Source organism: Chiloscyllium punctatum, chromosome 7 (assembly GCF_047496795.1).
Source record: "Chiloscyllium punctatum isolate Juve2018m chromosome 7, sChiPun1.3, whole genome shotgun sequence".
Classification (NCBI taxonomy): domain Eukaryota; kingdom Metazoa; phylum Chordata; class Chondrichthyes; order Orectolobiformes; family Hemiscylliidae; genus Chiloscyllium; species Chiloscyllium punctatum.
The window spans coordinates 68597441-68614095 of record NC_092745.1 but is presented as its reverse complement, the minus strand read 5'-3'; the positions used below and the strand labels follow the sequence as shown (position 1 = coordinate 68614095).

The window sequence follows — 16655 nt, the reverse complement described above, 5'->3', positions numbered from 1 at the left end:
GTCCTGAGGTAGTTTCAAATAGTTTTCCTACCTCACAGATTAAGATGACTGTACCTGACAGGGTTATCTTTACACCCTTTCTTTAAGAAGGGTGCAACGTTTGCAATTCCCCAGTACATTGGCACCATCCTCGTGTCTGAGAATGGGCAGATTACTGTCAGGACCTTTGCAATTTCCTCCTTTAGTTACCTTCAGTATCCTCAGCGATATATTACATCTAATCCTGGTGAATAAGTACAGCCAACCTTTTGAGTGCCATTACGTTATTAATTTTTAGTTTATGTAGTATCTTATCTACTACTGCTTTCATTGTGACATTGGTACCATCTTCTTCCTTGGTAAAGATAGATACAAAATATTTATTTAATAGCTAAGCCATGGTCTCTCCCTTTATGCATACAGCCATTCTATGGACCCCTCCTCTTACTATCATCTTACTGTTTATATGTTTATGGAAGATGTCTTTTCAATCATTGGATGAGGGCATCATCAGCTATGCCAATATTTATTGCCCAATCCAGAGGGCACTTGAGAGCCAAACACAATGCTATGGGTTTGAAGTCATATGTAGCCAAGATTAGGTGAGTATGGCAGTGTCTTTCCCTCACAGACATTTGTGAAGCAGGTGGAATTTTCCCTACAATAGATTCACAGTCATCATTATACCAGTAATTCCAGGTTTTTTAACATTGAATTCAAATGTAATCATCTGACATGGCACAATTTGAACCCAATTCATCAGAACATTCCCGGGGTCTCCAGATTAACATGCGAGTGATAACACCTCTAGGCTAACCCTCTCGTATGCAAGTCCCTTCTATGTTAGCTGCTGTTCTCTTCTCATAGTCTCTTTTTTGCCTCTGATTTACTTTTCCACTTTTTCCCTGAATTTTTAAAAACTTCAACCAGGTTTTCACGTTTTCTCAAAATGACCTTTACAAAGAAGCATCAGTTCAAGTAGGACCATCACTGTCTTATCAGAGTGACAGAGAACAGGAAATCAGTGTGACTGGATTAGTCACCAAATGACAAAAGAAAAAGATATTTGGGGTGCTTAAATAAACAGGGATTTAGGCTAGTAGATGCAAAGGTTATATCCTGCTGTTTGCTCCCTTTGTTTGTAGGTTTATAGACTCTAAAGCATTTTAAAATAATACTTCAATCATTGTAAGTACAAGATGTAATTGCGTGCATGTGCAGCTCACTGTACCTATCAATAGATTAAGCTTCATGTGTTGACGAATCTCACATGAAAATATGAATGCATGAAGCTGTGTTTAGGAACAATGTGTGAAACCCAATATGTTTATGAATATGTGTGAAAGGTTAGGTTAAGGAACATAATGCAAATTTCTGTGGCTTGATTCTCATTCATTCCACATAAAATTTAAATTGTACATGAACATGATTTGCATTAAAACAACTTTCCTTTCAAAATCTCCCAACCTAATTTCACCATGAAGTTACAGAATGTTCAGTTGTACAAATTGTGGGTGCGTGCGATTGAGTCTGTTCCAAACAGTCCAACAGTAAAAAAAAAGCAACGCTAAGTTTGAAGGAATACTAGTGAGGATAGGGATGAGGAAGGACACCACTTCGACTGGGACAATACATTCATCCTAGGACAAGCCAAACAAAGACACGCACGAGAATTCCTAGAAGCATGGCATTCCAACCGGAACTCTATCAACAAACACTTTGAGTTAGACCCCATCTACCACCCTTGAGAAAAGGAACAGGAAGTAACTTCACCACAGGAAATGACATCACCAAGCCAAAGAAGCCTAAACATATAAATAGAAAGCAGGCATTTTCAGCATTGCTTTGTGTGAGGTCCGCTGAAGATGTTACCTAGTAAGGTAACGAAATGTCTGGAAATGAACCTTTCAGCTCAACAAGCAAACCTACATCCAAAACCTTAACCTGAGCTATAAATCGTCTCAAAACTCGCTAGGTCTGTTTCTGTGTTGTATGACTCTATGATTCTATCCATTTTGTCATCCAAATGCCTTTTAAATGTTGTTAAAGTATTTGCCTCGACCACTTCTGCTCACAGCTTATTCCATATGCATACCACGCTCTGTGGAAAAAAGTTGCCCCTCAGGTTCCCTTTTATTCTTGCCCCTTTAACACCCTCTTGTCTTCAATTCCCCAACCCTGAGAAAAAGACTGAGTGCATTCACCCTATCCATGCCTCTCATGATCTTATACACTTCTATAAGATCCCCCCTTAGTCTCCTACGCTCTAAAGAAAATAAGTTCTAGCTTGTCCAACCTCTTCCTATAAGTCAGACTGTTGAATCCTGGCAACATCCTTGTAAATTTCTCTGCACTCTTTACAGTTTAATAACATCCTTCCTACAGCAAGGTGACCAAAACTGAACACAAGACTCCAAGTGCAATCTCACCAACATCCTGTGCAACTGCAACATAACTTTCCAACTTCTATACTCAATGCCCTGACTGTTGAAGGAAAGTGTGCCAAAAACCATCTTCATTGCCCTGTCTACCTATGACTCAACATTCAGAGGACAGTGCACCTGAACTCCAAGGTCCCTCTGTTCCACTAGATTTCTTCAGACCATACTATTCACCATGAAACTCCTACCTTTATTTGACTTTCCAAAATGCAAGACCTCACACTTATCTACGTTAAACTTTTGTTCTGGATAATCAAGAGTTCACATAAGCAATGTGAAAACATGCACTGAGTAATAGGAAAGTATATACATCATTGTTATACTTTATTTACAGCATAAATCACTTAAATAACAATGCAACTTTGCCTTAAGTAAAACTTACTGGCAGACAGCCTTCCTGAGCTATTTGGAAATTGCAGTAGATCATGGTATTTGAGGAGAAATTGACTCGAAAATGAATCAACTGTTGACAATTTGTGTGATATTTCACTTAAGCTTTAATAATTGGACAGAATAACATAGTAATCATCACGGTATTTGAGGTATATCATTTTTGCCAGTTTACCGAGTGCTAGTTCATAAAACGCCAGTTCAAACAAAGTTTGCTGTACGTTTAAGGAGGTGGTTCCAGAATTTTGACACAGTAATATTTATGCAAGTAATATATATTTCCAAGTCAGAATGGTAAGCAGCTTGGAGATGAACCTGGTGTTGTCATGTGTCTGCTGCCCTTGTCCTTCTAGACAGTTGTGATTGAATGGTTTAGAAGGTGCAGCTTAAGGAGTCTAGGTAAATTTGTGAATAGTGTCTTGTAGATTGTTAACACTGCTGCTACTGAAGGTCAGTGATGGAGGGACTGATTATTTGTGGTTATGATGCCTATAGGACAAGTTGCATTGTCATGCTGTTATCAAGCTTCTTGAGTGTTGTAGGAGCTGCACCCATTCAGGCAAATGGAGTGTTCCTTCATCTTTGTAATTTGTACATGGTGATCAGGCTTTGGGGAACATGGAAATGAGTTACTTGCTGCAGAATTCCTTGGCTCTGACTTGCTCTTGTAGCTAAAGGATTTATATGGCTGGTCAGTTCAGTTTCTAGTCAATGATAAACCCAAGGATGTTGATAATGGGGAAATGCTATGCTGGTAATGCCATTGAATGTGCAGAGGCATTAGTTAGATGGCCTCTTATTAAAGATGGTTATTGCCTAGGCATTTGTGAGGCACAAATGTGACTTGCCATGTCAGTCCAAACCTCAATATTGTCCAGGTGCTGATGCAGGTAGACATGAACCTCTGAGAAGTCACAAGCAGTGCTGAAAATTCCAGTCATCAGCAACATTCCCACTTCTGACCTTATGATGAAGCAAAGGTGACAGCTAAAGAGAGATGAATTTAGGACTGTACCCTGAAGAATAGTGTGGTGCAGTAAAAGTGTCCTTACTCTGAGACAGGAGACCTGGGTTCAAGTCCCTCATGTACCAGAGGTGTGTAATAACACTTCTGAACAAGTTGATTAAATCTATCTACCCTGAGGAATACTTGCTAAGAGTTGGAATTGAAGATACCTAGAGATAACTGACCTCCAACAATAACAACCATCTCCCTTTGTGCTTTGAATGACTCCAAATAGTGGACAGTGGAAAATTTTCTACAGGGTCAGGCAGATAGATGCCAGTATTGTAACTTCTGGAACAGCTTGGCTTGGTGCACAGCAAGTTCTGGAGGTCTTCAGTACTATTGCCAGAACATTGTCAGGGTCCATACCCTTTGCAATATGCAGTGCCTCCATCATTTCATGGTATCATTTGGAGTTAATTGGACTGGCTGTAGACTGATACCAATGACAGTGGAGACCTCCGAAGGCTGAGATGGATCACCCCTTCAGCAATCTGGCTGCAGATTAGCTTCAGCCTAATCTTTTGAACTGATATGCCGGGCTCCCCTATAACCGACAACTAGAGTATTTGTGGAGCCTTTTCCTTCAATGAGTTGTTTTAATTGTTCCACCAACATTCAGGACTATATGACGCAGGACTGCTGAGTTTAGATCTGATCAGTTGATTGAGAGATTGATTAATTTTGTTTATTGCTGCTTATGCTGTTTAGCATACGAGGAATTCTGTTTTGTAAGTTCACCAGGTTGAAACTACATTCTTTGGTATGCATGGTGTGGCTCCTGACATGTCCTCCTACACTCTCATTGTGTATCTTGGCTCGAAAATAATTGCAGATTGGGCTCAGCATATTCCTCCGCCCACCCCATTCTACAATTACCATTGAGTCAGTGGGCCAACTGTACAACAATGAAGAGTGCAGGAGAGCGTGTCAGGAGCAGCACCATGAGACTTTGTTTCTGAATTGAGAGGAAACACAGTGTGGGAATTCTCTGAATATTATTTAGGCCTTATTTGCGAAGCAGTGAAATATTGTGTAAAGTTGTTCCATCTCAGAGGAGCTACCTTTATTTATTACCTTCCATCTTTCCACCGTTATTTGGCTTTTCTTTTGCCCCAGGAAAAGTCTTCTGCCGAAATCAATTACAAATGCATAGAAACGTTTCACAATTCTTCTCAGAAAAGGTGCTCCATAACTGGAATGAATAACAAACACTTACAGCTCTAATTTATGGGTAAAATCTCTGAAAGCCTTTGAATGATTTAATGCATATCCTAACCAGGTATAGATATCAATCAGGGTTTTCTAGTCAGCATCGCTCAATGGGAATTATGCATGTGAAAAACTGTTTCCTTAACCTACCTACAAATTTAGAAATTTGTTCAGAAGATTGTGTACAACTGGCTGTACTTAACCTTAAAAACTTAACGCTTGAAGCATCTGCCACTTGGTGGCGATTTTGTTTAATTACAAATAAAGATGAAACAATGCACCATTGAAACAACAAAAACATGTGTTTAGAAAAGCAGAACAGAAAGAATCCATGAATGGTTTGTCAGCTTTATGTCTGATTTTATGTATGTTTCAAATACAAATGAATGCAAGTACAAAACAAGGCATGCCAAAATGTTTGGAGAATAGCTTTTCTATTGCTTCACAGAGAGACATGTTGCTGAAACTTTCAATCTTTCAGTCAAACAAATGCAAAATACAAAATTTTAAACGAACACAATTATTTATATTATAGAAGAAAATGGTGCTGACTGGTTGGAAACAATTTCTGATTGCCTTTTCCACGGCAATGCTATGGCCGACATGAAACCGCAAACTCGCCGTGTTCCTGTGCAATTTCAAAGGGGTGAAAAGACTGAACATATTCATGTTTGCAGAGAATAGGTCCCTACATCTGAATGTATGACACCTCTAGCAAACTTAAATTAACTTGATTGGTGATTTTGGTATAGATACTAGCATATTCGGGGTTATTCGCATTTTAAGTGCGAGCAGCAGCGGAGGTAGGACGGACTCAGAAGACTACAGATAAGGTAAGTCAGTTTTTATTAAAATTACTTATCAGTAGTGGGCAGCGGTGTTTTTCTCTTTCACAGAAGGAGCGGGAGCAGCGGAGGAAGTGATGGAGGCCAGACGGGTAGCCGGGAAGGTAAGCAGTGAGTATAAATACTCACCCTTCGATGCCAACAGCCATTTTAAGTGCGAACAGCAGCGGAGAAGGAGTGGGAGCAGCGGAGGAAGTGACGGGGACCAGAGGAGCAGCCGGGAAGGAAAACAGTGACCATATATATCAGCAAAGCGGCTAAACCCGAGATCCTGCAACTGTAGAGTCTCCCACCCGCCCTCTTCCTCTAACCTAGTTAATAAGTAGGAAGAGCGGGAGCGACAACCAGGGGACTGCCGTTAATATATCTGGGCAGTGGCTGAACCCGAGACACTACACATGTTGTGTCTCCCACCACCATCCACACCACACTCCCCCCCACCCCCACCCCCACCCCTAACCAAAAATAGGACCCTGGTTTGTTAAGGTAAAGATTTTCTATTTCTTTATCGGTGAATAGTTAAAAATTTACTTCTTATGGCTTATCTATTAATTGGTTTTTAGAAAAAGACTATAGCAGAGAGGTATCAGAAAGTATTTTAACTCAAACCTATACAAAGTAATAAAGTAATTAACTAAGCAGAGATGGCTGGGCAGGTGATGTGCTGTCGCTGTATGATGTGGGAGCTGGCTGATCCCATTGTGAATGGCAATGACCACATCTGCAGCAAGTGTTGGTTGCTGGAAGAACTCCGACTCAGAGTTGATGATCTGGAATCTGAGTTTCAAACACTGTGGCACATCCGGGAGGAGGAGAGTTACCTGGATGCTTTGTTTCAGGAGGCAGTCACACCTGGGAGATTAAGTAATTCACATTCAGTTAGTGATCAGGGACATCAGAGTGTGAATGTAAGTGAGGCAGGCAGGCCGAACTTGAGTTGAGGAGTGCAGGAGCCTCAGTCCTTGACCTTGTCCAACAGGTATGAGATTCTTGCTCCCTGTACGGATAAGGAAAAGGGCTCTGGACAGGATGAGCCAGCTGACCACAGCACCATGGTGCAGAAGGCTATTCAAGAGGGGGGAGCAAAAAGACAAGTAGTTATTATAGGGGATTCTATAATTAGGGGGACAGATAGTATCCTATGCAAGCCAGATCAGGAGTCTCGCATGGTGTGTTGCCTGCCCAGTGCCAGTGTGAGGGACATCTCCGACCGGCTTAAAGGATATTGGAGCGGGAGGGGGAGGATCCAGTTGTTGTAGTTCACGTTGAGACTAACAACATAGGCAAAGCTAGGGTGGAGGACCTGTTTGGGGATTATCAAGCACTAGGAAGGAAATTGAAGTACAGGTTCTCAAGGGTCATAATCTCTGGATTACTGCCCGAGCCACGTGCCAATTGGCATAGGGATAAGAAAATTAGGGAAGAAAACACGTGGCTAAGGGATTGGTGTGGGAAAGAGGGATTCCACTTCATAGGGCATTGGCATCAATTTTGGAATGAGGGATCTGTACCGTTGGGACGGTCTCCACCTGAACCGATCTGGTACCAATGTTCTAGCGAAGAGGATAAATAGGGTGGTCAGTAGGACTTTAAACTTCTGAGTTGGGGGGGGGGGGGGAAGTGAAAGTGAAAGCGACAGGGAGTATGGAGTTAAATGGAAAGATAAGCAGGAGGATAGCATGTATGCAGGTGGTTTTAACCTTGAGGCAGATTAGGAATGCAACAAAAAGGAAAGATAACTTAGGACATCTTAATGATTTCCAATATCTCTAATGATAAGAATGTTAGCATTAAGGCACTTTACCTGAATGCTCGTAGCATTCGTAACAAAGTAGATGAACTAATGGCATAGATCATCGTGAATGATTATGATGTGGTATACATCACAGAGACATGGTTGCAGGGGGTTCAGGACTGGCAGTTAAACATCCAAGGATTTACAACTTATCGAAAAGATAGGGAGGTGGGCAGAGGGGGCGGGGTGGCCTTGTTAGTTAAGGACAAAACTAAATCTATGGCACTGAATGACATAGGGTCGGATGATGTGGAGTCTGTGTGGGTGGAATTCAGGAACCACAAAGGCAAAAAAACCATAATGGGAGTTATGTACAGACCTCCTAACAGTGGTCAGGACCAGAGGCGCAACATGTACCGGGAAATAGAAAAAGCATGTCAGAAAGGCAAGGTCACGGTGATCATGGGGGACTTCAATATGCAGGTGGACTGGGTAAATAATGTTGCTAGTGGATCCAAAGAAAGGGAATTCTTGGAATGCTTACAGGATGGCTTTTTGGAACAGCTTATCATGGAGCCCACAAGAGAGCAGACTATTTTGGACCCAGTGCTATGCAATGAACCAGACTTTATAAAAGATCTTAAAAGTAAGGGAACACTTAGGAAGCAGCAATCATAATATGGTAGAGTTCAGTCTGCAGTTTGAAAGACAGAAGGCAAAATCGGATGTAATGGTGTTACAGTTAAACAAAGGGCATGAGAAAGGAACTGACGAAAATAGACTGGAAGCAGAGCCAAGCAGGGAAGACAGTAGAGCAAAAATGGCAGGAGTTTGTGGGTATAATTGAGGACACAGTACAGAGGTTCATCCCCAAGAAAAGAAAGATTATCCGGGGAGGGATTAGACAGCCATGGCTGACAAAGGAAGTCAGGAAATGTATCAAAGAAAAAGAGAGATCCTATAAAGTGGCCAAGAGCACTGGGAAATCAGAAGATTGGGAAGGCTACAAAAACAAACAGAGGATAACAAAGAGAGAAATAAGGAAGGAGAGGATCAAATATGAAGGTAGGCTAGTCAGTAATATTAGAAATGATAGTAAAAGTTTCTTTCAATACAGAAGAAACAAACGACAGGCAAAAGTAGACATTGGGCCACTTCAAACTGATGCTGGAAGGCTAGTGATGGGAGATAAGGAAATAGCTGGAGAACTTAATAAGTACTTTGCGTCAGTCTTCACAGTGGAAGACATGAGTAATATCCCAACAATTAAAGGGAGTCAGGGGGCTGAGTTGACTATGGTTGCCATTACAAAAGAGATAGTGCTAGAAAAGCTACAAGGTCTTAAAATTGACAAATATCCTGGCCGCGATGGGCTACATCCTGGAGTTCTGAGGGAGGTGGCTGAGGAAATAGTGGAGGCGTTGGATGAGATCTTTCAAAAGTCACTGGAGTCAGGGAAAGTCCTGGATGATTGGAAGACCGCTGTTGTAACCCCATTGTTCAAGAAAGGATCAAGCCAAAAGATGGAAAATTATAGACCAATTAGCCTAACCTCAGTTGTTGGTAAAATTCTAGATTCCATCATTAAGGATGAGGCTTCTAAATTCTTGGAAGAGCAGGGTCAGATTAGAACAAGTCAACATGGATTTAGTAAGGGGAGGTCGTGCCTGACAAACCTGTTAGAATTCTTTGAAGAGGTGACAAGTAGGTTAGACTAGGGAAACCCAGTGGATGTGGTCTATCTAGACTTCCAAAAGGCCTTTGATTAGGTGCCACACGGGAGGCTGGTGAGTAAGGTGAGGGCCCATGGTGTTCGAGGTGAGCTACTGGCACAGATTGAGGATTGGCTGTCTGACAGAAGGCAGGGAGTTGGGATAAGAGGTTCTTTTTCGGAATGGCAGCTGGTGACAAGTGGTGTCCCACAGGGTTCAGTGTTGGGGCCGCAGCTGTTCACGTTATATATTAATGATCTGGATGAAGGGACTGGGGGCATTCTAGCGAAGTTTGCCGATGATACAAAGATAGGTGGACAGCCAGGTAGTACTGAAGAAGTGGGGAGGCTGCCGAAGGATCTAGACAGTTTGGGAGAGTGGTCCAGGAAATGGCTGAAGAAGTTCAATGTGAGCAAATGCGAGGTCTTGCACTTTCGAAAAAAAGAATACAAGCTTGGACTACTTTCTAAATGGTGAGAAAATTCATAAAGCCAAAGTACAAAGGGAGCTGGGAGTGCTAGTTGAGGATTCTCTAAAGATAAACATGCAGGTTGAATCTGTGATTAAGAAAGCGAATGCAATGTTGTCATTTATCTCAAGAGGATTGGAATATAAAAGCAGCGATGTGCTGCTGAGACTTTATAAAGCTCTGGTTAAGCCCCATTTGGAGTACTGTGTCCAGTTTTGGGCCCCACACCTCAGAAGGGACATACTGGCACTGGAGCGTGTCCAGAGGAGATTCACACAGATGATCTCTGGAATGGTAGGTCTAACATACGAGGAATGGCTGAGGATCCTGGGATTGTACTCATTGGAGTTTAGAAGGTTAAGGGGAGATCTAATAGAAACTTACAAGATAATACATGGCTTGCAAAGGGTGGACGCTAAGAAATTGTTTCCGTTAGGCGAGGAGACTAGGACCCGTGGACACAGCCTTAAAATTAGGGGGGGTCAATTCAGAACAGAAATGCAGAGCCATTTCTTTAGCCAGAGTGGTGGGCCTGTGGAATTCATTGCCGCGGAGTGCAGTGGAGGCCGGGACGCTAAAGGTCTTCAAGGCAGAGATTGATAAATTCTTGATGTCCCAAGGAATTAAGGGCTACAGGGAGAATGCGCGTAAGTGGAGTTGAAATGCCCATCAGCCATGATTAAATGGCAGAGTGGACTCGATGGGCCGAATGGCCTTACTTCCACTCCTGTGTCTTATGGTCTTATGGTTTTATTCAACAAGTGCTGTAGAATCAGGGAATCGCAGCTAACAGTTGACATTTTGTTTTAGATTTTGCAAGCATAGGCTGTTTTGAGTACAGTATGCACCCAGCTAATTACCAGCAACTGGAGGAACATATTTAAATTGATCAGCTATTCGATAAATATAGAAACAAGCCAATTTTTGCCAATGCAGAATTTGGTGAAGTATTTGTGTTTGCATAGGTTCTCCTTTTGTACTTTTAGTTCCTTGTGGCAAGCTCCTGACTTGTCTCCATGGTACTAACATGGTATTACACAAACTCCCTCAACACACTCAGTTTTCCACCATGTTGGGAGATGCTGTAGTTCCTCAGCCCCACTTGCCACCCCAAACAATTCAATATAACTCAGATCCACAACTCGGAAGCACTCAAAACCGGCATTGCCCCTAATCAATTTCAGGAGATAAAAATGACAATACCTGAATTGATTCATGTTAAGGGCAACATCTGTGTTTACTTGATCTCTATAGCCTTTAAGCCCTTAGTTATAATTTTGTAATAATGAACCTTCAAGAAGTTGCTGTTTCAAGGTTAGGGTTAAGACAAAACATGTTAACACCTAAAAGTCCTGATGTTGACATAAGGAGCTAGAAATTTACTTAGGCCTATTTTCAGACCACATTCAAAGCAGAACTCATTTCAACCGGCCAACCATAACAGCCTGGTTCACATCACAGCCACCTGACAAAACATGCAAGCCTTGAGCATTCCCAAGCTATGCAAACAGGTCTCCGAGTTTTAGATCTTTTCAACCAGATTGCACATTACTTTCGAATCGTTCTCTCCTTTTGTGTCCTCAAACAACTAACCTCTTCCCCAGTGATTCACTTCTTCTAAAGAATTCTGCGCTCCTGCCTTTGCTTTGTTTATATGTTTGCATCTGTCTCTTTGTCCCTCGTGTTTGTACTCCCTTATACCTGCAACTTTTGTGTGCCTGCCGGCAGTTTCTTTCCTAACTCTCGTGCTGCCACCGCCCCCAACCTCACTGTCTGTATTGGTTCCAGGTCAAGGATCACCAAACCACATCAACCAGTATTTCTTATGATCCAAGAATGTTAATCCATTCACAAATTATACCAACTCTTTAAAGTTATTTTCAAACATTCTCAAACCAATTACAGATTCAACTGACTATAAGAAATAATAATTGCCATTTTACACTGATTCTGGGACAAAAATTGCCATAGCCCTCCAGCTTCCTCCCAATGTTCTGAAACATATTGTGCCAAAGATGTACACATCAGGTGATCCAGTACTTTTGCAGTTATGCTCCACAACCGCACACTGTCCAAACATACTAATCAAAATGTAAATTCTTTCACAGGTTTCTTATAGTGATCTTCTATCCACAGCCAGATTGACCCTCCCAGAGAAAGGAAATCAGATGGCAATTTAAACATGCATATACATAACTCTAATGCTGCTTTATGACAGCATAAATCCAAACTGCACTACACAAGTGCCTCCTAGTGTTCAGTTGAAGAACAATATTTATTAGAGTCATACAGCACAGAAACAGACTCTTCAGTCCAACCATATTCTGGATTAGTGGTGCTGGAAGAGCACAGCAGTTCAGGCAGCATCCAAGGAGCTTCAAAATCGACGTTTCGGGCAAAAGCCCTTCATCAGGAATAAAGGCAGTGAGCCTGAAGCATGGAGAGATAAGCTAGAGGAGGGTGGAGGTGGGGAGAAAGTAGCATAGAGTACAATGGGTGAGTGGGGGAGGGGATGAAGGTGATAGGTCAGGGAAGAGAGGGTGGAGTGGATAGGTGGAAAAGGAGATAGGCAGGTAGGACAAGTCCGTCAAGTCATGGGGACAGTGCTGAGCTGGAAGTTTGGAACTAGGGTGAGGTGGGGGAAGGGGAAATGAGGAAACTGTTGAAGTCCACATTGATGCCCTGGGGTTGAAGTGTTCCGGAGGCGGAAGAGGAGGTGTTCTTCCTCCAGGCGTCTGGTGGTGAGGGAGCGGCGGTGGAGGAGGCCCAAGACCTCCATGTCCTCGGCAGAGTGGGAGGGGGAGTTGAAATGTTGGGCCACGGGGCGGTGTGGTTGATTGGTGGGGGTGTCCCGGAGATGTTCCCTAAAGCGCTCTGCTAGGAGGCGCCCAGTCTCCCCAATGTAGAGGAGACCGCATAGGGAGCAACGGATATAATAAATGATATTAGTGGATGCGCAAGTAAACCTTTGATGGATGTGGAAGGCTCCTTTAGGGCCTTGGATAGAGGTGAGGGAGGAGGTGTGGGCGCAGGTTTTACAGTTCCTGCGGTTGCAGGGGAAAGTGCCAGGATGGGAGGGTGGGTTTTGGGGGGGGGGGGGGGCGTGGACCTGACCAGGTAGTCATGGAGGGAACGGTCTTTGCGGAAGGCGGAAAGGGGTGGGGAGGGAAATATATTTTTGGTGGTGGGGTCTGTTTGGAGGTGGCGGAAATGTCGGCGGATCAGTCCAACCAGTCCATATCAAACATAATCCCAAATTAACTAGTCCCACCTGCCTGCTCCTGGCCCATATCCCTCCAAACATTTCTTATTCATGTATCTATCCAAATGTCTTTTTAAACATTGTAATTGCACCCGCATCCACCACTTTCTCAGAAAGACCATTCCACAAGCAGACTACCCTCTGTGTAAAGAATTTGCCTTATGTCTTTTTTAAATCTCTCTCCTCTCACCTGCAAAATGTGCTGCCTACACTTGAAATCCCCCATCCAAGGGAAAGACAGATACCATTAACTGTATCTATACCACATATTATTTTATAAACTTCTATCAAACTGACTCTCAACCCCCTATGCTCCAGTGAAAAAAGTCCCAGCCTATTCAGCCTTTATGTCAAACCTTCCATACCTGGCAACATCCAAATCTCCAGCGTAATAATATCCTTACTATAACTGGAACCCAGTAATCCAGAAGAGGCCTTACCAATAATATGTACAACATCAACATGACTTCCAACTCAAATACTCAAAAGGACTGGCAAGCATGCCAAACGTCTTTTTAACCATGCTGTCTATATGTGATAAAAAATTCAAAGAATTATGTACCTGTCCTTATATTCTACAATACTACCTAAGGCCCTATCATTAATTGTATAAGTCTTACCCTTGTGCATCACTGGATCCAAAACATTAATTTTGATTTCTCTTCACTGATGCTGCCAGACCTGCTGAACTTTTCCAGCAACTTCTGTTTGTGCAAAATGAAAATTAAGCAGATTTTAATATGGAGGATGAATAATTTTTTTTTGGATGGCAAGCAGATTTAAATTATTAGGCAGTATTTGAATGCAATTTTGTCTTCATGCACAGGGTGTGAATTTTATCGATTTAAAACAGCAAACTCATTCAACAGAAAACAAAAACAATTATACTAAATTTACTGGGCTGCTAGACGGAACGATTCTAAAATGCTAGGGGTGAAGGATGAGCAAAACAATTATAAGTTTCACATCTTTATTTGAGGCTTTGATCAGTTTTAAATCTATTCTTTCAACAATACTATCCTGAGAGATAAACAGTCCAAATTCTAGATATCTGCAATGCTGTCTGCTATGACCTCATCCCATCAAATGGAAAAGAAAAGGACACAAGAAACAAAAGTGGTGCATTAAATATCAGTCAAAAAGATCTTTTTACCTCATTGCTGCTTAGGCAATCATTACTTAACTGATGTATTCCTGAAAATCTCAGGTGAAAATTTGTTGATATTTCAAAATAAACAATGTTTCTACCACTAGGATCAAATCCTGTTTTTCTCCAGAGTATTGGTGTCCTCAGACAACTCAAACTTGCAATCACTGAGCTTAATTTGACTTTCAGAATGGAAAAAAAACGTGGAAGAGGAACAAATACTTATGTAAAACAACTCTTGAAAATAATTTTTATTTAGCATTTGTCTTGTCATGCACCTAGACAATGTCAGTACTCAACACAAGACAGAGAAATCTTGAAATTAGGGTTGGACAGTGTTGCAGCACTTGAACAACTTTTAAGGACAGAAAAAGATATATTTTAAAAACCTCTTCTGTATTAAACATGGTACATAGTGCATGCACGTGATGCAAATAAAGAACATTTAACAGTCTTGTACGAGACATATAATTACAAATGAGAGTGCTTTGCACTCATTAACTATACGAAAAGTCCACTGGTTATAGGTCAGATTCTACTTCTTAAAACAGAATTATCAGCAGCAAATGGTCACAAAGTTAACGCAGGGAAGTTTCACTTGGCTTCTTGAGCTTTCTTGGCATTCTGTTTTTCTTTAGCCTGTGTTGGTAAACAGATAGATGATTTTGTCATGTGAATCCAGCAAGATGTATTCACCTTTTTGCTTCTTCCTATCGTTTCACGGTATTCCATAATTGGGTAGAGTAGATGTACAAGAGAAACTACGAGTGATCTATCGGCCCTCATATCCATATGCTCAATAATGTCTCGTCCAAAGTGAGAAGTATAATTGGCAATTATGCAAGAGGAAATTACACCAATGTGATTCTTCACTGCACTGTCATAACTGCACTGCACATATCATTTAAAATTCCCAATGGTGCTTATAAGCCAAGCCAACCTGTAAACTTTTCAAACCATCAGCTAAATAATAAACTGCATTTAAGTGACTTTAGACAATGTTAAAAATACTTAACATTTAAGAAAATAAATCAAAATATACCCATACATTACATACTTTCATATACTTGGCCCATTGTCACTTGATCAAAATAACAAACACAGCGAGCATACTCCATGTCAAGACAGATCACTGCGATCTGATTATTCAAGATGTCATTGGTGGGGAGTTGTCTGTATTTTCATCTTTCTAAAATAACAAATACCCTTATGCATAGCGCTTTTTTTCATTAGGACTGTGCTCCTAGCCTCCAAGCTAACTATTATTGGTTTTGTCAAACCCTGTTACAAAGCACTGGAGCAGTAGGCATTGTTCTTCATTGCAAAAATACACAGTTCCAGTTTACCAACAATAATAGAGGTTCTTCAGATCAATGATTTCTGCTCTTGTTCCCTCTTCGGAGATCTTCATACTTGTGCATCACTCCTAAACCCAATCGCCATCTTGAACAGAATCAAGTACAGGCTGGAAAGATTCACAGTTGGCCTTCCTGTCCTTTCACCACTTGAGTCTCTTACGTAGCTAATTAATAATCATGTGAAAGCTTCAGCCTACTGCCACTGTGATTAATCCAGCAACAAGCAGACCTGCCAATATTCCGCATCCCAGAAGAAAAGAGTGAGGGTTGCTCGGCAAATATTTGGGGTATGGGGAGTCTTGACCAAAGTCAATCAGTGCCTGATTGAGGACATAGGACAAAGGGCAGTGAGTACCCACTGAGAATCACTTTTCTTCTCTAATTTTCAACACCCGGCATCCCTTAACCCCCATGACCCTTAACCTTGGAGCTCCCCATTCCCTGAAAAAAAATCACATTTTTCACCCATGCCCTTGGATTCAAGGGTTCTGACAGTAGCAAGGGCCATCTTGATGGTGCTGCCAGGCAAATGAGCTCCTGGCAGGCTAGTCTCGAATCCCTGGGGAGCTAATTGAACAGGAAGGCTTTACCAGTGTGCCTGGAACGGTTTGACTACAAGAATACAGTGAGTCTTCCTTGGTACAGACAACATGGGTCGCTTATTAGCTCTCCAGATGGGTAGGCAAAGTGCCCAGCGTCAATGGAAGATTCCACTCCAGGAGTGCAGCTGACCTGCTCACAGGCCTACATTTGTGTTACCCTTGAAACAAGAAGCAGACGAGCATATTTAAAATAGCATTAGTTTGGTTTTCTTCTTTTTAAGCTCAGTGCTGATTTGGCACTCCCTAAATAACTTTTACCAAATCACCAAGTGGAGCATCTCAATCTAAAATTGAGGTCCTACCATGCAACGAAAGCACAGAACACCATTGCAAGATAATAGCTGGACCTGTAAAGTATACAAAGATTTAATCATTTGAAATTAATACATTAATAAAACTGGACAAATATGAAGCATGTTACTTTGCCTCCAACATCACACAGAGTGCGTTCACTCTGTCCACGCCTCTCATGACCTTATTCACTTCTGTCAGATCCC

General features: G+C 41.8%; 1 protein-coding gene across 3 annotated transcripts in view; it reads right to left on the bottom strand.

Annotated features, from left to right (window-relative positions):
- Positions 1 to 14434: 14434 nt before the first annotated feature.
- The window catches only part of uchl5 (ubiquitin carboxyl-terminal hydrolase L5), a 39678-nt gene continuing 37457 nt past the window's right edge, over positions 14435 to 16655 (bottom strand). For all 3 annotated transcript variants that reach the window (XM_072573912.1, XM_072573914.1, XM_072573913.1), the window contains one exon: positions 14435 to 14837. In XM_072573912.1, the coding sequence (XP_072430013.1) occupies positions 14793 to 14837 (45 nt within the window). In that variant the 3' untranslated portion in view covers positions 14435 to 14792. The remainder of the gene's footprint in view (positions 14838 to 16655) is intronic.